At 53.8% G+C, this 20,361-nt stretch overlaps 10 protein-coding genes and 1 pseudogene across 11 annotated transcripts; 4 read left to right on the plus strand and 7 right to left on the minus strand.

The window, feature by feature from the left end:
* On the plus strand, positions 1-731 carry N656DRAFT_351418 (annotated as a pseudogene; the record flags this gene model as incomplete). The annotated part of the gene is made up of 1 exon: positions 1-731. A coding segment is annotated over one exon (301 nt), but the record flags the coding sequence as incomplete, so codon positions are not given.
* A 55-nt stretch (positions 732-786) lies between these two features.
* Positions 787-1,745, minus strand: N656DRAFT_738358 (uncharacterized protein). Its single transcript, XM_064812761.1, has 3 exons — positions 1,214-1,745; positions 958-1,009; positions 787-880 (listed from the first exon to the last, which is right to left on the minus strand). Exon 1 carries the CDS (start codon positions 1,614-1,616, stop codon positions 1,269-1,271), a length of 348 nt encoding a protein of 115 aa, XP_064666917.1. The 5' UTR covers positions 1,617-1,745; the 3' UTR covers positions 787-880; positions 958-1,009; positions 1,214-1,268.
* A 3,207-nt stretch (positions 1,746-4,952) lies between these two features.
* On the minus strand, positions 4,953-5,695 carry N656DRAFT_351239 (uncharacterized protein). Its single transcript, XM_064809333.1, has one exon. The coding sequence runs from the start codon at positions 5,519-5,521 to the stop codon at positions 5,036-5,038; it is 486 nt and encodes a 161-aa protein (XP_064666918.1). The 5' UTR covers positions 5,522-5,695; the 3' UTR covers positions 4,953-5,035.
* N656DRAFT_351224 (uncharacterized protein) lies at positions 5,696-6,497 on the plus strand. The gene has a single exon (XM_064809332.1). The coding sequence runs from the start codon at positions 5,870-5,872 to the stop codon at positions 6,293-6,295; it is 426 nt and encodes a 141-aa protein (XP_064666919.1). The 5' UTR covers positions 5,696-5,869; the 3' UTR covers positions 6,296-6,497.
* Positions 6,498-7,468: 971 nt separating this feature from the next.
* Positions 7,469-9,117, minus strand: N656DRAFT_351437 (tricorn protease domain 2-containing protein). Its single transcript, XM_064809334.1, has 2 exons — positions 9,085-9,117; positions 7,469-9,026 (listed from the first exon to the last, which is right to left on the minus strand). The coding sequence occupies exon 2, from the start codon at positions 8,949-8,951 to the stop codon at positions 7,545-7,547; it is 1,407 nt and encodes a 468-aa protein (XP_064666920.1). The 5' UTR covers positions 8,952-9,026; positions 9,085-9,117; the 3' UTR covers positions 7,469-7,544.
* On the minus strand, positions 9,115-10,964 carry N656DRAFT_351486 (uncharacterized protein). Its single transcript, XM_064809335.1, has 3 exons — positions 10,949-10,964; positions 10,855-10,888; positions 9,115-10,802 (listed from the first exon to the last, which is right to left on the minus strand). Exon 3 carries the CDS (start codon positions 10,679-10,681, stop codon positions 9,227-9,229), a length of 1,455 nt encoding a protein of 484 aa, XP_064666921.1. The 5' UTR covers positions 10,682-10,802; positions 10,855-10,888; positions 10,949-10,964; the 3' UTR covers positions 9,115-9,226.
* A 219-nt stretch (positions 10,965-11,183) lies between these two features.
* Positions 11,184-12,573, plus strand: N656DRAFT_783280 (uncharacterized protein). Its single transcript, XM_064815918.1, has one exon. It carries the CDS (start codon positions 11,432-11,434, stop codon positions 12,272-12,274), a length of 843 nt encoding a protein of 280 aa, XP_064666922.1. The 5' UTR covers positions 11,184-11,431; the 3' UTR covers positions 12,275-12,573.
* A 353-nt stretch (positions 12,574-12,926) lies between these two features.
* Positions 12,927-14,416, minus strand: N656DRAFT_738362 (uncharacterized protein). The gene is made up of 3 exons (XM_064812762.1): positions 14,218-14,416; positions 13,474-14,132; positions 12,927-13,401 (listed from the first exon to the last, which is right to left on the minus strand). Exons 2-3 carry the CDS (start codon positions 14,102-14,104, stop codon positions 12,986-12,988), a joined length of 1,047 nt encoding a protein of 348 aa, XP_064666923.1. The 5' UTR covers positions 14,105-14,132; positions 14,218-14,416; the 3' UTR covers positions 12,927-12,985.
* A 621-nt stretch (positions 14,417-15,037) lies between these two features.
* Positions 15,038-16,536, plus strand: N656DRAFT_792006 (glycoside hydrolase family 27 protein; the record flags this gene model as incomplete). The annotated part of the gene is made up of 4 exons (XM_064817035.1): positions 15,038-15,131; positions 15,190-15,284; positions 15,363-15,426; positions 15,482-16,536. 4 exons carry the CDS (start codon positions 15,038-15,040, stop codon positions 16,534-16,536), a joined length of 1,308 nt encoding a protein of 435 aa, XP_064666924.1.
* Positions 16,537-16,607: 71 nt separating this feature from the next.
* Positions 16,608-18,773, minus strand: N656DRAFT_783283 (uncharacterized protein). Its single transcript, XM_064815919.1, has one exon. The coding sequence runs from the start codon at positions 18,435-18,437 to the stop codon at positions 16,752-16,754; it is 1,686 nt and encodes a 561-aa protein (XP_064666925.1). The 5' UTR covers positions 18,438-18,773; the 3' UTR covers positions 16,608-16,751.
* A 647-nt stretch (positions 18,774-19,420) lies between these two features.
* N656DRAFT_791998 (uncharacterized protein) lies at positions 19,421-20,113 on the minus strand (the record flags this gene model as incomplete). The annotated part of the gene is made up of 3 exons (XM_064817034.1): positions 19,421-19,476; positions 19,573-19,832; positions 19,899-20,113. 3 exons carry the CDS (start codon positions 20,111-20,113, stop codon positions 19,421-19,423), a joined length of 531 nt encoding a protein of 176 aa, XP_064666926.1.
* Between the last annotated feature and the right edge of the window lie 248 nt (positions 20,114-20,361).

The following is a 20,361-nucleotide window of genomic DNA, read 5'->3' on the forward strand; positions in this document are numbered from 1 at the left end:
CGACAGCACCGTCAAGATCTGGGATGCAGCGACGGGCACATGCACTACGACGCTTGAGGGGCATAGCGGTTGGCATGATGTCACGTCCTTGAAGTTGTTTGCCTCCTGGTCAGGTGACGCAAAGCTCCCCTATCAATATAGTATAAGCTCGGACGGCAGATGGATTACAAGGGACTCGGAAAACTGGCTGTGGCTTCCTCCAGGATGTCGGTCGACATGTTGGGCCATAGCGGGATCTACGATTGCCATTGGCTGCGACTCGGGACGTGTCCTGATTATGACGTTCCTGACAGACAGCTAGTGCCGAGCTCTCTCCTCACAGTTTCTCTCTCTCCTTTTTCTTATCATAGCGTGCCAGAGGAGGGGTCTGGGGGGTTCCTTTAATTTATAGTTGTTGTAATGAAACGGGGATTCATGAAACCCCTAATTTTGGGATGCCCTGCTCAAAGTGGCCACTGCATTCTTTTCCTTCTTACGGTTGCGTTGCGTTGCCCTGGGTGGGCATATAAGTAGTGGTTACTTCCCCCCGGCCCGCTGGACAGGATTTAATCAAGCATTCCCTTCTCATTGAACTGAATTGAATTGCACTGAATCGCACTGAACTGAATTGAACACCCATTTCCCTCTGAGCAAAGCTCAGAAAACCTTACTTTCCATCCGTTTGGCCCATAAGGATATCGTAAGGGTAATCTTGTCAATACCCTCTGGTTGTTGTTGTGGCCTGTGGCCCTATGACGAACACGTCTGACACGTTCGTCTTACACCTATGTATGACAGTGTTCCTCTCCCTGTTTTGTTTGATTGGTTTGAGGTATCTTCGCACCTTTTCAGCAGCATTCTAGAATCTTCTAGCTCTCAATTTCTAATCAGCTCGAGCGCTCTATTCGTCTTGAACGTCAGTGGCTCTGGAGCAAGATGTGGCGACGTCATGAGATTTCATGAGAGACTGTTGCGTACTCGGAACGAACCGAGACCCAGCTTTGACATCAGCGCTGGAAACACTACTGGACTGGAAACTCAAATAAGTTAGCCTTCAAAACCCAAACACAACACTTTAACCAATCGCGGAATCTGCAGCGCTATCCATCCGCTGATGCCCTTGGGTCCTTGAGGGCTTCTTCAGGTGTCCCCCTTATAAACTGACAGCGGGTGCATTCTGTCACCGTCACCAAGAAATCTGCGATGAAGGACTAGGGACAAGGGTCCTCTCTACCTGCAGAAGCTTAGCGAACATGGCGGTGAAAGCTGAGATCAACCAAGGGGTTCTTCTATTTCGTGCCTGTCCCGGCAGCACTGCGAGATATAAATTCTCTGTCAGACCGGCCGTCATCGAGGCTGTCGTTGTTAGAATCGTCATCGCCGGAGATTTCTATCAGATCGTTCTGTAACAGTCTAGAACCACTAGACCGTGAATCACTAGTATCCCGCACCGGCGGTAGAGCTGGCGGATGTAAAAAAGGTCTAGAGACGGCTGAAGAGAGGGGATTCTGAGCCGGAAGACTGCGGCTGCCAGGCGCCATGGTCTGAGATCGGGTGCGGCGCTTGCTTAACTGCTCATTTGCCGCACGGAGCTGCTTGGTCTCGGCTCGGAGCAACACCATCTCATGCGCTAACATCGAGATGCTCTTCGCTTGCAAGTCGATAATGTCGAAAATGTGACTGGGGGAGCTACCTTGATGGTTTTCGATCTTCCGCTTGAGTGTGCTGGAGCTTAGTATTGCTTCCTGCGCATTGGAGGGTGTCTTGGGCACCCAAGACGTAGCTGTTCCGGGACGCGAGCTCGGAGGAGATGGGATGGTTGGCTTGGGGTCGAGGCGAAAAACCACAGATTCGGGGTCGAAAGGGACGATGCCAGCTGCTCTAAAGCCCGCCCGTATGTTGTTCGCTGTAATAGAGACATGGAATGCCTCGACAAATGCGTCGAAGAAGTCTTCCTTCGTGATGTGGGTGATCTGCATCCGCATCATCTTCTCGATTTGCTTGCCATACGAGGCCTTAAGCGGGCTGAAATATCCCACATCGAGAGGCTGAAGGAAGTGAGATGAATGAAGAGGCATGCAAAGTGTAACAATGTTGTTGGCCTTGCAGAAATCCTCGAAGGCGACCGAGTGGTGGCTTTCATGGCCGTCGAGGACAGGCAGTCGGTATATCCCTTTTGTACGACGCCGGGTAGAATGATCAAAATGCTTTAACCAATACAGACCAATCTCGTTCGTAGTCCAGCCATTTTCGCTGGTGTGGACTCTCCATTCGGGCTGGAATCGGCTGTCTTGATACCAGGGGAGGAGGTGGTTTTTCCCCCTGACAACGAAGTACGGCGGCACGACCCAGCCATCCACACACACGGCCTGGATCACCGTAACCTCACTCCCGATTGCCAGGCTGCTTCGTACCAGGCCGACCGCGGCGTTTGGAGCTCGTCACAACTTTTGCACCCAAAAGTATCCCCATCTGGAACCCAGTCTCGTCGAAATTGTAGAAGTCCCCGTCCTGGATCCCGTACTTGGCCACCACGTTTCGCACAGGGTGAAAATACGCATTTACCACGTCGGGATTCTCACATTGGGTCCTCTGATAATCGATCCGGCGTCGAAAACGTGTTGTAAGCTCGGGGTGCCGGTTCACGAAGTTGTTCGCCCATTGGGGTCCGACGCGTGACGCGTCGCGTGCTGCGCGAAGATGATCGGCCATTTCTTGGATGTCAGAGAGCCGGGGCTGAAATCCTCGTGCATCAAGGTCTAGCACTCTCTCAAGAAAAACCTTTTTCTCCAAATCGGTCAGTTTTCGAAGGTTGGCTGCTATTTCACGGCGTAGTTGCTTTCCAGCGGATTGTGGCCCGCTGCAGAGACTATCCTTTGCAGCTGTGGGCTCTTGGTCCCATGTACTTTTTCTGCCACTTGGTACGTACCTTTTCTGCTATTGGTACGTACCTTGTCTGCTATTTGGTACGTACCTTTTCTGCCACTCAATACGTACCTTTTCTGCCACTCGGTACGTACCTTATCTGCCGTCACATGGCCCCAAGCTCTGGTGTGACGAATGTCGGGCTTCTAATCCTCTGAAGGGACAACTGAAACTGTCTTGATAACGTGATGAGGTTCGGTCCGAAAGGTCGTCAACAAAGGGCTTTTTGAGCAGTGCTTCTTTACGCACGACCCAATAAGACGCCTTCATGTCGTAAACCACTCAACTGATGGTCTCTCACTAGCCGTCGTAAGATGGATCCAGGCTCCCTTAGACGTGAGACGGCAAGTTTATAGTAGCATAGAAAGTCGATGAGGTGTTGCTAAAGTAGAGAGATAGAGTATAGACAATAAATTGCATGGTCCTTTATGTTTGATCTATCAGCTCCGCTCCCGCTTAAGAGCACGTATTCGGCCCAACCTCATGTGTAAACGTCACGTGAAGCACGCATGAATATCTGCTCTATTTCATCTACCGACCACCATAAGGCGCCCCGCGTAGAGTTAGGTTCGGATTTACAAAGGAGCTTTGGACAATCCCACCTTCTGGTGAAATTCCTCTAGTACTTTAGGACATTCCTCGAAATGGGCAGTGGGTTCCCAAGAATTGTGCTTCTTCCCATACCCTGCCCACTTGACTAGGTACTCCAGTCCCTTTTCTCCCTGTCGCCACTTCAAAATCTCCTCGACGTTGTAATACTCGTCGCCTTGAACCTTCTCAGTCGTGGAGGCAACTCTTGTAGAGAGGGCACGTGCCGTCGAGGAATACCTCCCTCCTGGTGACTTGCGCCGCGGGATTTCTAGTACACGGTCATGTTGCCCATGATTCGTACAAGGATCCCACATGAACTCCACCTGAAACGTCGCTGCCCCGCCCACCCAAACGCGCTTGAGGACCGCTTCAAGTGGCCATTCCTCAAAGCTTGCGATATCGGCTTCAAGTGCCCCCTCTTCCAAAGCGGACGCCCCTGAAGATTGCGGCTTGGAAATTCTGCGCTGGCTTTGGCGGCGCTTTGGACGTTGGGTTGGTGGTGGTTGTTGAGCTTGTAGCGATAGGGAGTTTTTGCAAAGACGTGCCTGCCTCATGGGCGATCTGTTTACCTTGCGGCGCTTCCCTCGTGGCGGCTGAATGACATCCCCATCTTTGGCTTGCTTGGCGTCACTTTCCACATTAGGAAAGCAATCCTCCTTGCCGGCAGTATCGCAATGACGCCGCCGTCGACAACGACCGGTGTTCTGCTGAGGGTCGACCTGCTCCACGTCGGGCAATTCGGTGGTACTAGCCCTCGTCGTTCCAGAGCCTTGCTTCACGTCGCGGCCGAATGACACATGCTTCCGACGCGTCGCCCCAGTGCCCGGGATGAGGATCCCTGCAGGCTTCACCGGCGAAGCTTCTGTCGCCAGAGCCAAGTTGCTCTGCTGCTGCGTTGTCTTCTCACTGGTCGACTTGGACGCAGCTCGACGGTCTTGGACGGCGGGAGCGCCATCCTCATCCTGCTCTCTGTCGTCCGGAACAAGAGGATGGCGTTCTCCGTCACTCACTAGATCGCCGTCGTCATGGTGATCAGGATGTTGAGAGAGGCGGCAGCTGCCGGACCCCCATTGTGGATCAACTCCACGACTGGAGGCGGCGTCGCATAGGCTCTGGGGCCGAAGGCGTGGCTCGGTATCCGCTGGTTCGAGCTCACTGCTACTTCTGTCATCCGGCAGTGTGGGTGTGAGTGCCCGCTCTTCTCTGTCATCCGGAAACAGATGATGGTGCTCTAGGCTGCCCGTCTGACTGCTGTCGCCGCAGCGATCACAGTGCTGAGAGAGGCAGTGGCCATGGGATTGCTGCTGTGACTCAAACCCAAGACCCGAGGCAACCAGGCTTGGACTTTGAGGCTGACCATGAGGGTCCAACATGGATTGCGATTGAGCGGCACGTCTCTGCCGGATCGCCGCGAATGAAAATCGGAACCGCCTATCCCATTCTTCGTTGTGAAGACATATGGAACCGTCATGATTCGACGTCGTCCCACATGGCTTTTCGGACGGCTGGGGAGAGCCAGACAACGTCTCTGGAGAAGGCCCTAGGCTACCTCTCTGTTGCTGCTCGTCTGCAAAATCATCGTTTGAGCCAAGCCCACTAGTGACCCAAGGCTTTGATACGTCGTTATCGTCGGGAACAGTGTCGCGACTTTCACCTGCGTAGGCATGTTAGCGCCACTCAGCCTGCCCGGGGACGGGAGATTTAGGTATATACCTGCACTAGCGACACCGCTGGATTCAAGAATCCTGGGTACAGCCGCGACGAGCTCGTCAAGCGACGTGAAAGACGTTTCGGATCGGCCATTGTCGAAATCGTCATCAGACTCGCTATCAGGGATCAGGATCGCATTGTTCTGCGACTTCCCTGCACCACCATGTCGAGAATCTTGCGCATCCTGTTGTGGCGGCGGCGGAAGGAAAGGAGCAGGGTCCCCCTTCTGAACAAGAAGCCCTCCACTTGCAGGGCCAGGGCGTGCCGCCACAGGGGGGTTGTAAAAAATCTGGTTGTCGAGGCAGACTGTTGCCATCTTGCTGCTAGTGCTAATGTGCGCTGGTGAATTACAGAAGCTGTCAGAGGTTTGGGGAAGAATGGTCCTAGATGTGTTTGATGTGCAAGCTGGTCACCTCGGTATTCCTGGGGTGTCGGGGAACGAGCGAAATATATCTGTGTGCCGAGGAAGGGCGGACCCGATCGCTGAATTGGCAAGGAGCTGGGCCTTGCCTCCAGCTACCTCTCCGTCCTCACCAGCCTCCCAACCCCGGCTCGCAATGAGAAACCTGCTCGGCCGTGAAACGACTCGTTCCATGCGCTTCCCCAGTTTGGTGCGGGGAGGGACGAGATATTGATTCACCGGTCCCTCGCAACTCTGCCAATCATGCAATTGCCGAGACAGAAAAGAGAGGCCCAGGAAAAGGGAGGCGTCGCAGGATATCGTATCGTCACGAATCACGGCCCTTGCCCTGAGGCCCCGTGGTTCATGATGCTGCTAGGGGTTGCAGAGAGCCGCTCGGCCGAAGCGGGGGTTGGTGCATCGTCTCCTGCAATGCCTTCCTGCGTCCGTCTGCATTCGCCTCCTTCATGTCGTCCGGTTTCTGGTACTGCCCATGGCAAGGCAGAATCTCCCCAAGCAGTCTTACACGTGCTTTCGTTCCCGCCAATCAGCTCCTTCTCAAACCCAATCTGCCTCGCCATCGGTGAGGCGAAGGCAGCGGCACCAGTAAGGCCACATCATCGTTTCGGCGGCCGCATCGGCCTCCTTAACTCGGCCTTGCCATCCCTGTTCGCTGCGGCCGGCATGTAACCCAGAAATAGGTCGCAGTCGGGTCAGGCTGGTTACCTGCATTCCCCACCACAGCTGCGCTGGCATTCAGTCCGGTTGTGTCCAAAAGAGTTCTGCGATCCGCACACCGAGACGCTCTGGATCCGCGAAGCGAGTGGAGGCCCTTGGTGTCTCCGCATGTGTTGAAATCGATACCTGCAGCTTTTTTTCTGACTGGTCAGGATACGTAGGTTTTGCAAATTGCACGGCGGAACGAGGGGACGGGGGGACCTACCAGGCAAGCATGGATTCTGATCCTACGGATGAAAGAGGCACCTTGGAAGGCAGAGTGGAGGGGGATGGATGAAATCAGATGTCGCTGAAGGGGAGAAACCAAGTGGGTGTTGGGTGGCTCCAAAGGGAGAGGAAGCTCGATGTCGAGACCAGAGTCGAGCCGAACCGCCCTCCTCTTTCTCTCCGGAATCGTCCCCATCGGACCGCGTCGTCAAGGGCTCGTTGCCGGCTCGGCCTTTCTATCCCCGTTCGCCGCAGGCTGAATCATGGCGTGTGAGTCAGAAACAGATCCCAGTCAATCAGAACGCAAACATGCCGTTCTTGTGACCACTTCTCTTGCAGGATCTGCCGTAGCTGCGCCGACATTCGGTCCGAATACGAGATTATCCAGGAGGCGCCTTCTCACTAGCGAAGTGGGAACGCCTCTATCTGCAGGTCAGTGTCTCTGTATCGGACGCAGTCGATATCTGCGGCATTTTTGTGACTGGTCAGAGTCAGCATGCATTGCAAACCGCTCTTACAGGGGACCTACCAGGCAGACGCGAAGTCGCCTGCCACGGGCAAAGGGAGGCATCCTGGATGGCAGAGAGCAGACGGATCTCGATCGCTTAGTGTAGATGAAGCTCAGAGTCGAGTTGGAACTGTAGAATGAGTCGAGTGAAAGCCGTAGTGAGAATGAGCCGGAATGCAAGCGGTAAGGGGAAGGGCTCCGGGGAAACAGCTGCCAAACAGCGCAAGTACTGCACGAGAGGCGATGTGCGAGGCTCCGAGGCCGGAAAGAGGGGAAGGCAAAGGGTGGTGGTAGGTAGGGAAACACGGCCGCCTTGGCGAAATGAGCGATCAGAGAGGCATTGGCGATGAGCGCATTATCAGGAGGCTAAGGGAGAGGAATGAAGGAAGAAGTCGAGAGTACAACAAAGCGACGTCAGAGAGGATCGGCTCGTATTTATGTTGCAGGCGCAGCCGGGCCGTGCGAGCACGCGAGTCTGACGTAGCGCTATACCCGATCGGGAGGGGCGCCAAACCCGGCGGGTGCAACAGCGTGTTCTGCATTACAGATGGAAAGAGTTCCTATATCCCTAGCCTTCCCTCCATCCTCCGGGTCGGGACGTTTCTTTCCCTTCAGACCCGGATCAGGCATACTCAAGTTTTCATACATGTAGAGTATGTTGGGTAAATACCTTTCCATAAGAACATGAAATCTGAAGCGTCCTCGCTCGTGACCTCGGGGGAAAGCAAAGAAATCTTGGCGAGTCAATGTCTGCAATAACTTCGACTCGAATACTCTTTTTCTCCCGTTCTCCAAGTTCCATTCTTGTAGGGTAGTATTGCTATCAATGAAGGAAATGTTGACTGATAAAATCGTCTTCAAATCGTCTAGAAGGCGCACATCATCCCATGGGCCTTTGTAGCCAGTAGCCGTTGACATTCTGATGAAACTTTCTGACTGTTTGGAAATATCCCACAAAAGTATCCGGTGATTGCTATCGCCCGCCGCAAGCGTTGACCCGTCCGGTGAGAAAGAAAGAATGTAAGGGAACGTGTCTCCGTCCTCGATATAGTCTAGGACGTACTTCAGTCGTCTGGTTGTTATATCCCAGAGGCGAATCTTTCTTCCGACTGCGGCGGCGATTGTTTTCCCATCCTGCGAGAAGGCGATGGTATATATGGACAAGTCTGACCAGTGTCTGCCTGCGTCATCCTCGACATGTGTCATCAGTGGTTGCAGCTCTATCCTAGCTGTCCAATCCCAGAGATATATTGTCGTTGAAGGCCGATACGGGGCGGTTGCGAGGGTTCTGCCATCAGGTGTGAACGCTATTTTCGACATTGTCATGCTGTAGCTGAACTGATGCGAGGGCTGAACCTCCTCCAAGGCGTTGTTCCAAAGCTGCAGTTTTGAATTTGAGATCGTTGCAAAGCCCTTCCCATCCGGGAGACAAGCTATTGAATCGATATCACCGAGCCCGCTCAGGCTTCTTTTTGACGTCTGTTGCGGATTTGAAATCTCCAGAACCCACAGACCCTGCTCATCCGCGGCAGCGAGCAGCGTGGAATCTTGCGAGAACACAGCTTTTGCCCCGTATTCGGATAAGCCCAACACTGGGAGAGGTTGACTTGTCATCCTCCCCGCGCCGAGATCCCATTTCTTTATCAGTACCGTACCAGTGTCAAAATGCCCTGAACAAGAGAGAAGTGTACTTCCACTTGCCTCGAAGGCCAAAGCAGTTAGCATGCCCTTAGACTGGATTATAGCAATCTCCGAATGCCAGTTAGCTTCGCTAATATGGCTGCTCTTCAGAAATCGCGGCCTCTGATCCCAGAACTGATTTCTGACGGTACAGTTGAGGGGTGGGAATATGATAGCAGAGTGATAAATTTCGAGCGGATAATGTGTGATCATGGGCCCGTGGTGAAGTGCGAATTTGATTGCATCTGTCAAGAAGCTGATAAGAGGTGGGTGCGTGATAGTACGGGACTGCAATTGTATCAGCAACAGCGGCGAGATACTAGGAAGCTTTCCACTTACGACGCACCCTGAGCTGGAATTCAAGCCTTCTGAGTAGTAGAATTCCCTCTCAGAACGTCCTCAGGAGGGCCAAGCTCTCTAGCTAGTGGAGAAAGTGATGCTGGAGGAAATGAAACACGCGATCGTCTTCGAGTTGGTGGGGGCTTGACTCAATGAGATGATCTATCCAGAACGTGCAAATATAGGTATCGTCCTTGAGAAAGAGGGTCTGGACTAGGGGTTTGAATCTCTTGGACCGAACAATCCTGGCGGCGCAAACCATAGATATCCCTACGCAGTGTACTGTTCATAAACTCGAGTGGCCGCACAAAAGTTCGATGATGTACCCCGGCCAACCCCTCTGGAAAGGCTTCTGCAAGCGCTCTTTGAGGATCCAGAAGGTAGTCCTTCGCGGATTGGTGGATCAGGGAAACCGTACCATCGACACTGGTAAGAAACGACCCGCAAAGGTTCACAACCTTGGAAATATTGTCGGTTTTGTTCACATCGGCAAGAAACTGCAACTCTTGAAGCTGAAGTGGACGGTTGGTGAGCGTGGCGGTTGAGAGGACTCCCCGGCAAGCTTCGAAGTACACTCGATTTTCCTTGAGTTTGGACATCATCCGCTCGAATATTGGCCATAGGCCAGGGGGGATATCTTCAATCAGTGGAAGAACCGCTGACTCCAGGAAGCACTCTGTCTCTAACTGCTTGAGTACAAGAGACACCCATAAGAATGTCCCATTGGCTTTCTCTTGTAGTCGAGATTTTGTCTCACGCTGTAGAGCAGTGTTGTCCCGAATGCAGTCCAGCTGTGGGACTTTGTGGTCAAGGTAGTGAGAAATAGCCTGGGACACATTCTCTGCATTCTTCTCCAGGTTCAACGTGATGGCGAAATTTAAAGAACCCAGCTGTCGCTCGATCGGCGGCCAGTTTCGACTTGAGACTACCCATCTGATACGGTCGCACGTCGTGGCAGTGTTTCTAATGAGATGCAGAACCTCGCCGAGCCCGTTTTCGCACTCATCAAGACCGTCGACGATCAGGCAGGTCGGCAGAAACTCATTGTCGCGCATCATATTTTCAAGGACATCTCGCAAACCGAAAAAGGTGGTGTTATTGGAATCGTCAAACATCTGCTTCCCAGCGCTGTTGTGCTTCACCTCCAAGTGCTTCCTGAGATGTCCATACCGAGGTCGAGCCAGGAGGGAAAAGAGCAAGCTTTTCAGCACCATCGTGGAACTTTGAAGTCGAGAGTCGCTGGCTTGACAGAAGAAGTAGGCGATCAAGTCGCCATGTCCCCGGGCTTTCAGGTCGTCGATGATCCCGCACACCAGCATGGTCTTGCCCTTGCCAGCATCCCCTCTGATCCAGAAGAGACGAGACAAGCTGTTTCCGTGCCAACTCCAGAACTCTGGTAGTACCCACTCGTACGAGGCCTTCAACAGGCCACCCTTCAAGAACTCGATCCGGTTTTTGACGTCGCTTGGGTCCACGCATTGTGAACGCAAGTCGGCCAAGCAATCTCTCCCAGCGGAGTATACGTTAATGTTGTTTCCAACTTGAAGACGGGCATGGCCTTCGAGGCGGAAGCCGCTCGCCACGTTCGATGTCATCGAGGCCATGATGATGCGTCGCGTGGTCACCTCGGTGGTATAAGGGACTGTCAGGAGAAACAGAACTTTAGGAGTGTAGGTTAGGCTGGAGTTTGAAAATGAACCTCCCTATAAGCCGTGCAGGCGTGCCCTGTAAGCAATAGAATTAGAATCCGAGCTCTAACAAGATCACTTCTTACAACTCTCTTGAGTACGTAACTACATAAATGGAAAGCGCTACTCCAAGTACGTTTATTAGTCAATCTTGTGTGATTTCACAATTTGGGCATTTCTTACTCAGGTTGCAGGGACTGTACGGTAGGAGTCCCGGGAGTGAAGGGGTTGTGAGGGGCGAATGCCTGAACGTGTGCGGGGTCCAGTCTCCCCCTAGAATCGCGGCTCAACCGCCGGGTCGCCAGTGGCTGCGCGACGCACTTGGAAGGAGCGTGGTTCAAGGCGGCTGACAAAGCATGCCAAGCAGGAAAGTGAGAGCCAAGGCAGACTCGCAGAAACGCACACCTGTCACACTGCATGTCCACCCAGCAGCCAGCCAACCAAGAGACTCTGGAGGCGGCCCGGAGCCCTAAGGTATCATCTGGGGTACACCACCCACTCTGAAAGAGCTACCGAGCCTTGCAATCGTGGTTCGCCATGAGTGGGTGGCGTTACTCAGGCTAGGTAGGGTATGTTTGCTAACACACCGAGAAGAACCGCCGCAGTTTCCCGCTCTCCGAGTCGTAGTTTATCTACCCACCCAAGACCCGACCCCGTCGCTCTAAAATGGCCGAAGTCTTTGGAGTCGTCGCTGGAGCATTGAGTGTAGTCGGGCTTTTCAAAAACTGCATCGACTGCTTCGAATACATTCGGCTTGGTCGAAATTTCGGCGACGATTACGAGCGATACCAACTGCGGTTGGACACTGCGAAGCTTCGACTGGAGCGCTGGGGCACAGCCATCGGCATCAACGAGGACCCGCGGTTTCGGTCACTTCGCCCTGCTCGGACCGACAAGGAAGTCAGACTTATCCGATCATTGTTGAGAGAGCTCAAGCACGTCTTCGAAGACATCCAGCACAGCGAAAGGAGGTACCAGATCAAGGGTACCGTCCAAGAGGTTGACACCAAGCACAGGATCTGCGCGCCAATAAACAAATCTCAAAGACCAGGACATCTGAGGCACTGGCAAACGGGATTCTTCAAAAAAACGACCTGGGCATTATACGACAAGAAGCGATTCGAAGATATGATGGCGGACCTCAACAGGCTTCTGGATGACATGGAGCGGGTACTTACGCAACCTGTCAATGGTCAGGAACTGGCGTTGAGACAGCCAAGTGGAACAACGGCAGAACCGAGCACATCGAAATCGGAGACGGAGGAAGATCCTGGCGTGGCTGCAGATCCACCAGCCCCCGAGCAGAAGTTTTGCGGCATAGAGGTGACCAATGTAGCCGAGAACATCAAGGTTGGCCAGGAGGCCCGGGCCCACGTCGGCAACGTGGTCAAAGAGCAGATGACGATACAGGACCGAACAAACAATCAAGGGGGTAATGCAGTGGTAGCTGAGAAGGCCCGTTTTATGGTTGGTAATGTGTATGGAGGCAAGAGTATTTGGGATGACTGACTTTATGTCTCAACGCTGTTCTGGAGAGAATAATGTTTTGGACAAAACAACATCCTGGGGTTAAGCCGTTAAAGGATTGCAGAAGTATGAATGGGACACAAAACTGACATGTAACTACCGCTGGACACCTGCCGTCCATATGTATCCTAACCATAACGCAACAGCAGTCGCCTTGAACGGAGTGATCGAAGCAAGCAGCTCCAGTGCTAACCTCCGCAAACCCACACCATACCATGTACCGTTGCACCCTTGCCATGTCCGCCGGAGCTCGTAGGCGTCTGAAAGAATCATCCCCTCACGATAGCAATCACCGTTCCTTTCCGCTGACCATATCTGTGCGTCGTATTATTCGTAAAGCGCTGTGACAACGTTGGAATTTGAGAGTAGATCTTGGACTACTCCAGACCGCTGGTGCCGGCGGTGGTGGTGCGCGTTAACCTTGGTAAGGTAGCCGATGATGGGACCTGGGTATGGCCTGGTTTCATGTGTTGAGAGACTTGGGCTGAAGTTGTGAATATTATGGTACGCTTTTCCTTGTGGCTTGGCTATTGGGTTGTCCGGGTCGCTGGGTCCGGCTCCGCCGCCGATCCGGTCGGGTCGGATGTTGTCATTATGCGCTGCTTGAGCGTCGGGTCAAATCTCATGTACTGGTATTGTATGTACGTATATTTGGTTGGACGTAGCTGTTTCAGCAATAATTACCTACCCTCTCTACCTAGGGATGCCAAAAGAGACGCCGGAGAAGCCTGCCCAGTTCCAGGTACCAACAGGATATCCGCCGAGCCCCAGACCTCGAATTTGTGCAGTAGCTGTCCCAAGACCAGACTCTATCAGCTTGGTGAGCGTAAAGGAACAGAACCCCGGACAGCGCCAATAAGAACTTTTCGTTGGTGACTTCATCTCTCGGATTTTCGTGATGACATCCGTCACGCTGCGGCCCTCGTAAGACTTCTCTGTCACAGCCTCGAGAAAGCCCTCGTCGTGCATGAATTTGACTAGGGCGCCGAGGTTAAGTGAGCGGCATTCGAACGAGCAGCCGACACGGCCGTCAAGAAGCTTAAATTTGGCCTCCTGCAAAACAGAGATAAGCAGCTTCATCGCCAATTCTCTCTGCTCATTGAGGCTGCCTACAAAGTTAAAATTAGTTGCATACCTAGTTATTATGCAAAGTAGAATGTCTTTTTAAGTCCAAGACTTACCGGTTATGTATTCGGGGATCGGGAGGTTGAGCGACGGGATGTCTCCCGGACTATGTTCAATAGCTCGCTTCGTAACGGCCTCGAAGATAGTGGCATCCTTGAAAATATGCGAGACGCATATCCAGAGGATGAGATCTCTGCCGAAAGTGGTTGGAAGCGGGTCCCGGAGGTCTTCAATCCACAGTGAAGCGCAGAAGCGGAGAGCCTCGTGAAGGTTGTAATAATCCACCAATACGGCGATCTTGCACAGCATCTCAAGCGTGACATTCCGGGGGATGTTTGAGGTACGGCTGTGAATGAGACACAAGACGATGCGCAAGGCCTCAGCGTCCCAATCCTCTGCGCTAACCTCGTAAAATCCTTCAGCGTTTTTGGATCCTTCCTCCCAAAGCCCCGTCAGAGCTGCTTCAAAGACGGATGAAGCTTGGATTATGTGTTGTGAAGAGACTCGGAACGTGATTGGAGAGCCATTCGTAGCCGGCGGGCTGCTGTCGTCCTCCCATGGAGCGAATTTGGCATTTGGGCTATTCAAGGTAAGGATTGTGTCGCCGGAAGCTGCCACTGTATGCGTGATAGAGGGTTGGCCATCGGATGATGGGGAGGATAGGCTGTCGAATGAGGCTGCGGACATAGTATTTCCACTTTTGCGGGCTTGGTACCTAAGGGGGCATGAGCATATCATATCGTCTAGGTATGTATGGAGCGCTGCTCCAGGTGGGTGAATCAAGGAGGCTTTCTACATACCTAGCATTCAACAGTCGCAAACTTCCGCTAGGTTGTCTTGACTCTTGACTGTGCGGCCGGCTGCGGCTTGCAGTAGTCAGCTGTGCGCGAGTGGTTCTGGAAGAGGCAGTGATGCAATTACTGGCCGTGCAAGCCAACTTGAACTGTTGATGAATCTTTGGTGGTTTTTTGGAGGAAGGAATTTCATAGAAGTATTCTGAATTCAACAGTTGGCCATGAAACTCATCAATAGGTTGGGAAGTTAGGATGAATTTTCCTTTAAAGACTAGGGTGAGCTAACTTGATTTGGAAGCTTGTATGCTAATGTGGGTTAGTCAAGTGGGTTAAGGGTTATAGCGGTCGCTTTAACGAACGCAAACGCTCTGCTGACACGACACTCAATCACCGATCACCAATTTGCCAACTCTCTGACTCTCTTCCCAGTCAACCCTTTCACAAACTACCGACAACGCCTCGATGATCAGCAATCCGTTGTTGCAATTGCAGCCGAATAGTATCGGTTGAACCTACTATGAGCCTCGCCAGCATCGCTTCCCATTCCTGGAGAATTCAGAACAGAGACGGGTCACGGAAGGAAGGCGGCCGCTTATGTCCTTCCGCGAACAGGCTTCCAAATCTGAATTGTGCCTGTTTGTCCCGTCTGCAGCATTTCTTGCACTCTTGCCAGATCCGATCGACTCGGCAGTGCCTCGCCTACTGAGATCGCGCACACTTACTAAATTTGTATAAAAGAGCAACTTCATCATCCAGTTCTATGACTTGAAGTTTTGGTTTGTTCTGACCCAAGCTTAGGATACTTGGCTGGTTTTCACTTGTCGAGATGCTACCGTTTCTCGTTCTAGGATTGCTCTACGCTGGGGGCGCCACCGCCCTGGACAACGGAGTGGGGAAGCTGCCTGCGCTGGGATTCAACAGTAAGTGCGCTCTGACTTCCTTGAAGCAGGGACTAGTACTGACCGATTGATGCAACAGCTTGGAACATCTACCAATGCGACTACACTGCCGACGAGTTGCTCCAACAGGCCCGGGCAATGGTTGATCGTGGTCTTCTCGAGGCTGGATATAACGTATGTTAGCCGAGACCACCTTACTCGCGACGTCCTGACCGGATGCTTGCTTCAGACGGCTAACATACGAGCGACCAGATATTCATGCTGGACGACTGTTACAGCCTGAGGGAGCGGAATGCTCAAGGCAGGATTGTAGAAGGTAAGCGACTGCTGTCTTGAATCATCGCCAAGTCTCGCTACTAAGAGAGCAGCAGACCCAAAGAAGTTCCCCCACGGAATGAAGAGCTTCACAAAAGCCCTGGCCGACCTCGGATTCAGGGCAGGTATCTACAGCGACGCCGGATACCGCACATGCGCTGGCTATCCCGGATCATACGGACACGAATCCGAGGATCTCGAGACCTTCGCCGACTGGGGCTTCGACTACCTCAAGTACGATAACTGCAATATCCCTCCCGACAACGTGACGCAGGAGAACGTCTACGGCCGCTACGTGCGCATGGTCGACGCTATCCGCGACCGCGCCGAGAAGACCAAAACCCGTCCCTTCCAACTGGCCCTCTGCGAATGGGGCTGGCAGCAGCCCTGGATCTGGGGCCACCGCCTGGGTCAGTCGTGGCGGACAGGGGGTGACATTCGGCCGTGGTGGTCCGCGCTCGCCAGCATCCTCAACCAGGCCAGCTTCATTGCCAGCGCGACCAACTTTTACGCCCATAACGACTTTGACATGCTCGAGGTTGGAAACACTGGCCGGGGCACGCCGCCGGGCAACTTGACCTACGACGAGGCAAAGAGCCACTTCACCGCCTGGGCGCTGCTCAAGTCGCCGCTGCTGATCGGCTCGGACATGGCGGCGGCGTCAAAGGAGACGATTGAGATTCTTACCAACAAGGATGTGCTGAAGATTAGCCAGGACCCTAACGTCGGCGAGTCCATTGCGCCGTTTCGCTGGGGGTATAATCGTGATTATACGTGGGATCCGGCGCACCCGGCCGAGTACTGGACCGGCAACTCATCGTATGGAGTCGTGTTTATGGTGCTAAATACGGCCAATGCCCGGCGGGAAATGTCCTTTGACCTGGCCGAGAGCTGGGCGATTCGAGCGGGGAGGGCGTACAACGTCTACGACATGTGGTCGCACACCAATAATGGGACTGTGGTGAGGAACATGACGATTACCCTGCCGCCGAGGGGTGTCACTGCGCTGTTGTTGACCGACGCGGGCCCGGAGCCGGCCGGGCTACCTCCCTGCGCTGCGCAGGCTGCCAGTCAGTGTGCCTTGCCGGATGGAAGTCGGCCTCGATCGTAAGTATGGTGTTGATGGCTAGTGGCGGTGGCGAGGTCGGATTAATGGACAATTCTGATATCTCTTATGTACAGGATGAACAACTATGAACAGTCGACAGCCCCTGGTTTCTGGGTACAGGGGCCCGAACCAAACCATGTCGAATAGCACCAGACCGTTCGTTGTGAAAGCGATTGGTCTGGTATCGAAAGTATATACAATCTTATGACCTGGCCCTGTCAAAGCAACGCTTCAGATTCCCTCAATCCCTTCCACCACGCAGCACCAAGCCCAGGGCAACCCACCATATCATCACTCTTCGCCCGGTTCTCCATGCCAGGAGTACCCGCGACCGCACCATTCACGACATTCCCCATCCCCTCTCCATATGAAGCCGATTCTCCATGGTCCAAATATGAATCAATAACCCCCAGCAACTCCTTCAACGCATCCTGCTCCCTTGCAGCATATTCTTCAAGTTCAAGTGCCACCAATGCCCGGTCCAAGTCCGTCTCGGTACCACCTGCAGTTCCGCGCTGCGCACCCAGACTCGGGGGCACCACATGCATCGGCCCAGCCCCTGAAGAACTTGAACTGGAACTGGAACTGGAAGTACCGCTCGCCGCCCGCTGCATGTGCATGTGCATGTGCCCTGACAGGCCCCTGGCCATCGTTGCCGCATCCTGTTCAAGTTCAACATGAAATTGACATGGAACTTGGAGTTTCAACCCCGCCACGCCACTATCCCGGTCACGGTTCGTTTCCCGTGCCCCAGAGTTCATGCTCAAGTTATCCACGTCCTCTCCAACTTGTTGAACCTTTTCTCTCAGGAATGGTGTTATCGGGCTTTCAATCTGACCCTGACCCTGGTCCTGGCCCTTCCCCTGACCCTGCCCCTGGATCATATCCCTCAACACCTCCTCAACCGCCGCATACCGTGCCAGAAAGGGAGTCATCGGACTCGGGCTGTACACAGATGTAGTAGCTGGCGTGTATTCATCCTCACCCTGTTCCACACCCCCGTTCCCGTCCCCGTCCCCGTCCTTCCCTGTTTGGGGATTAATCCCAGTAGGCTTGACAGTTCCGGGTCCGGCGGGAGAACCAGAGGGCTGGTAGGCAACAATGGTGCCCGTTGTCCAGCGGAGACGGTTCTCTGGTCGCGACTCGGAGCAAGGACGGGAGCGAGACCTAGATCTAGGCCGGGAGCGAGAGCGTTGCGTGGACTTGGACCTGGTCCTAGTAGTCCCAGTCCTGGTCCGTGAGGGCGAGGCTGGGCGGGATGATGTAGGTTGTGACGGCACTGATGCTGTTGTACTTGTTGTACTTGCTGCTGCTGTTGGTGCTGCTGTTCCTCCAACCCTGTTACTCCCCTGGCGTCGGATCGTACCCTGTCTCTGCAGCCGTCTTCCTCTAGCCGTCACCGTCGGGATACGTTGGGGTTTGCTTTTGCGTGAGGAGTAGTACGTCGGCGGGAGATCAGGAATCGTCGGCGGCGGGAGCAGGCAGGGGTGATGGAACTGGAACAGCGCAAGGTCATCAACGGCTTCCTCCGAGTCCGGCTCCGAGGCCGGTGTTGTAGGGAGATCCTTTTGCTGCTGTAGCAGATACGGAGAAAGCGCGTAGTGCCAGGTCTGGCGCTCCGCCTGGTACGCTGGCGGAGGCGGGTCTTCTCGTTGCTGCTGCTGCTGCCATTGCTGGTACTGCTGCACTTGGGGCTTGACGTTATGCTGAAAGGCAACGTGAAGCAAGACCGGTTCGGGCGACTGCCGGAAAGGAATCACCAGCGGCGGAAGGAGTTTGGGGCGCATCTTGGGTAAGGTTTCCGCGGGCCCTTGCTGCGGCCGGCTCTGTCGCCTCCGAGGGGTGGACGGCCGCAGAGGGCGGTCGCGGTGAGGGTTTTTATTTTGCCTCCATGGTGAGCGCATCGCAGCATGTTACTGGGTGTAATGGTGTAAGAGACGAATTCTAGGGGGTTTGACCAATTCTTGGCAGCGATTAACATTCATAGACAGTAAGTCGGGCAAAAGACAAGAAGCAGCGCGAAAGGTGTTAAGGGGCTTAACTATTTCAAGCGGAAGGAAAGCAGAAATAAAATAAGAAACGACGAAATGAAGCAATTCCTGGTACTGCTGACTCTTAACCCTTTTCCTCTCTTCACATTTCTCGTTATGCAAACTTTTTGTCCACGAGCCCTTGGCTGGCGACATGGCTCCCATGGCCTCCGTGGCTTATCACCGATTTCCCTTTGTTGTTGGCTTGCGCCAACGAATGACAGCCATCGCTGGCGATAAAGGATGGCAGCGGCTGGAGCCGTTTGGCTGGGATGAGCCCCAACTGCGGTTACGCCGGACCCCGAAGGCTGACAATCGACGACTCGGGACTCGATCCAGCCGGTCTAAGCCACCATGACATCCCCATCTTGATCACCGCGTCCGCATCAACCCTAACCCATGCTTATGTGGGGAATTCCGAGGGACAACAAATATAAATTATTCCGTCCCTGACAAGTTTTGGATGTCCAGTAGTTATCATCAGCATATTTCAGTCTGGCCGACATGCCACATCAAGCATAATATGTGTTTGGCGGTGACAGGGGATTCAGGGGAAGTCAAGGGGTTTGAGCGGCTCCGGGTTCCACATTGCCGGGTTGATGTTGTCCTGCTTACAGGCATTGAATCCAGCGATCGCCGAAGGCACGACTTTAAATAGCAGCAGTCCCCATGTGAACTCCGGTGCCGTCTTGGTCTTACGACCCCGGTGCTCAAACTCTTCCCTTCTTCTACTTGGACTCCTTGATTCATTCCAGGGCAGTAGATCATCATAATTGCAAGCCGATGCAAACAAGAATAACAACCAAGAATGCAGAGGTATATCCCAAAACGCCGTGTCAAAACCATAATGACAACCCCTAATACCACATCTCCCCCATGCCCCTGACCTGCCCGTTGCGTCCGATTCCCGATACTGCAATCGGCGCAGGCAGGGGCATCCGCCCATTGACTCCATTCCCATTCCCACTACCATGTCCATTACCGTACCCCGAGACAGCGGGACTCGCACCGCGCGTTGCAGCAGGGGATGCCCTGCGCAACTCATCAAGCCGCTTCAGCAGCCGCGACTTGTTCCACAGCCGACGCACATGCAGCTCCTTGACCGTGTCGTCGTCGTCGTCCTGCTGATGATGATCGTGCTGTACCGGCCGCTTCCTCCTCTCAAAGAGGACCATGGACTCGGCCCAGCGGCTGGCGCACTCCTCGTCGCCGTCCATAAACGAGAAAGTCACGCTGTCCTCATCGTCGGGGAGCCGGCACGTGATGAACCTAGCTCCGTGTCCTAGGTCAGCCCAAGTCTCTAATTATCCCGTTTTTGTCTGGGGGCCAGCGTACCAGGTAATAAAATCCGGCAGGAACAAGCTGACTTCCTTGGTCGTCGTGTGCAGCTGCGGCGACCGCTGGTACCCGGGGATGACCTGGAACTGGGGCGGGCGCAAGTCCAAGGAGCGGAGGTAAGCCGCGTAGGCCGCGGCAACGGCGCGGTGCGAGAAGACCAGGCTGACACGGTTGTCGGTGACCGAGACGTCGATGGCGACAAGGTTTGGCATGGTTTTGAAAAGTGAGCGGGTGGCGGGCTGGTTGCGGCCCGCAGTTGCAATTTCAATGTGACGTGCAGGTACTTGTACCTAGTGATATGTCGCCAAGTATAGTATCGCAGCGACTGAGCGGCGAGGACGGGGAGGTTCGTGGCGCTTCCTATTTGTCTTGACCTGATTTTTGGATCTGGAGTGCTCAAAGTGAGCGAGTGACTTGCTGTGTTCCATCCTCTGCTGTGTTTCTGAGTCTGGTATTAGTA

The sequence above is a fragment of the Canariomyces notabilis genome (assembly GCF_033297395.1).
Source record: "Canariomyces notabilis strain CBS 508.74 unplaced genomic scaffold N656scaffold_26, whole genome shotgun sequence".
Lineage (NCBI taxonomy): Eukaryota > Fungi > Ascomycota > Sordariomycetes > Sordariales > Chaetomiaceae > Canariomyces > Canariomyces notabilis.

What these genes read in the sequence shown, in the direction of transcription:
- N656DRAFT_738358 (XM_064812761.1), bottom strand. Translation starts at nt 1,616, where the DNA reads ATGTTAGCGCATGAGATGGTGTTGCTCCGAGCCGAGACCAAGCAGCTC.
- N656DRAFT_351239 (XM_064809333.1), bottom strand. Translation starts at nt 5,521, where the DNA reads ATGGCAACAGTCTGCCTCGACAACCAGATTTTTTACAACCCCCCTGTG.
- N656DRAFT_351224 (XM_064809332.1), top strand. Translation starts at nt 5,870, where the DNA reads ATGCAATTGCCGAGACAGAAAAGAGAGGCCCAGGAAAAGGGAGGCGTC.
- N656DRAFT_351437 (XM_064809334.1), bottom strand. Translation starts at nt 8,951, where the DNA reads ATGATCACACATTATCCGCTCGAAATTTATCACTCTGCTATCATATTC.
- N656DRAFT_351486 (XM_064809335.1), bottom strand. Translation starts at nt 10,681, where the DNA reads ATGGCCTCGATGACATCGAACGTGGCGAGCGGCTTCCGCCTCGAAGGC.
- N656DRAFT_783280 (XM_064815918.1), top strand. Translation starts at nt 11,432, where the DNA reads ATGGCCGAAGTCTTTGGAGTCGTCGCTGGAGCATTGAGTGTAGTCGGG.
- N656DRAFT_738362 (XM_064812762.1), bottom strand. Translation starts at nt 14,104, where the DNA reads ATGTCCGCAGCCTCATTCGACAGCCTATCCTCCCCATCATCCGATGGC. An exon ending in GATCCCCGAATACATAACCG is followed by an intron (nt 13,402 to 13,473) that starts GTAAGTCTTGGA and finishes TTAACTTTGTAG; the next exon opens with GCAGCCTCAATGAGCAGAGA.
- N656DRAFT_783283 (XM_064815919.1), bottom strand. Translation starts at nt 18,437, where the DNA reads ATGCGCTCACCATGGAGGCAAAATAAAAACCCTCACCGCGACCGCCCT.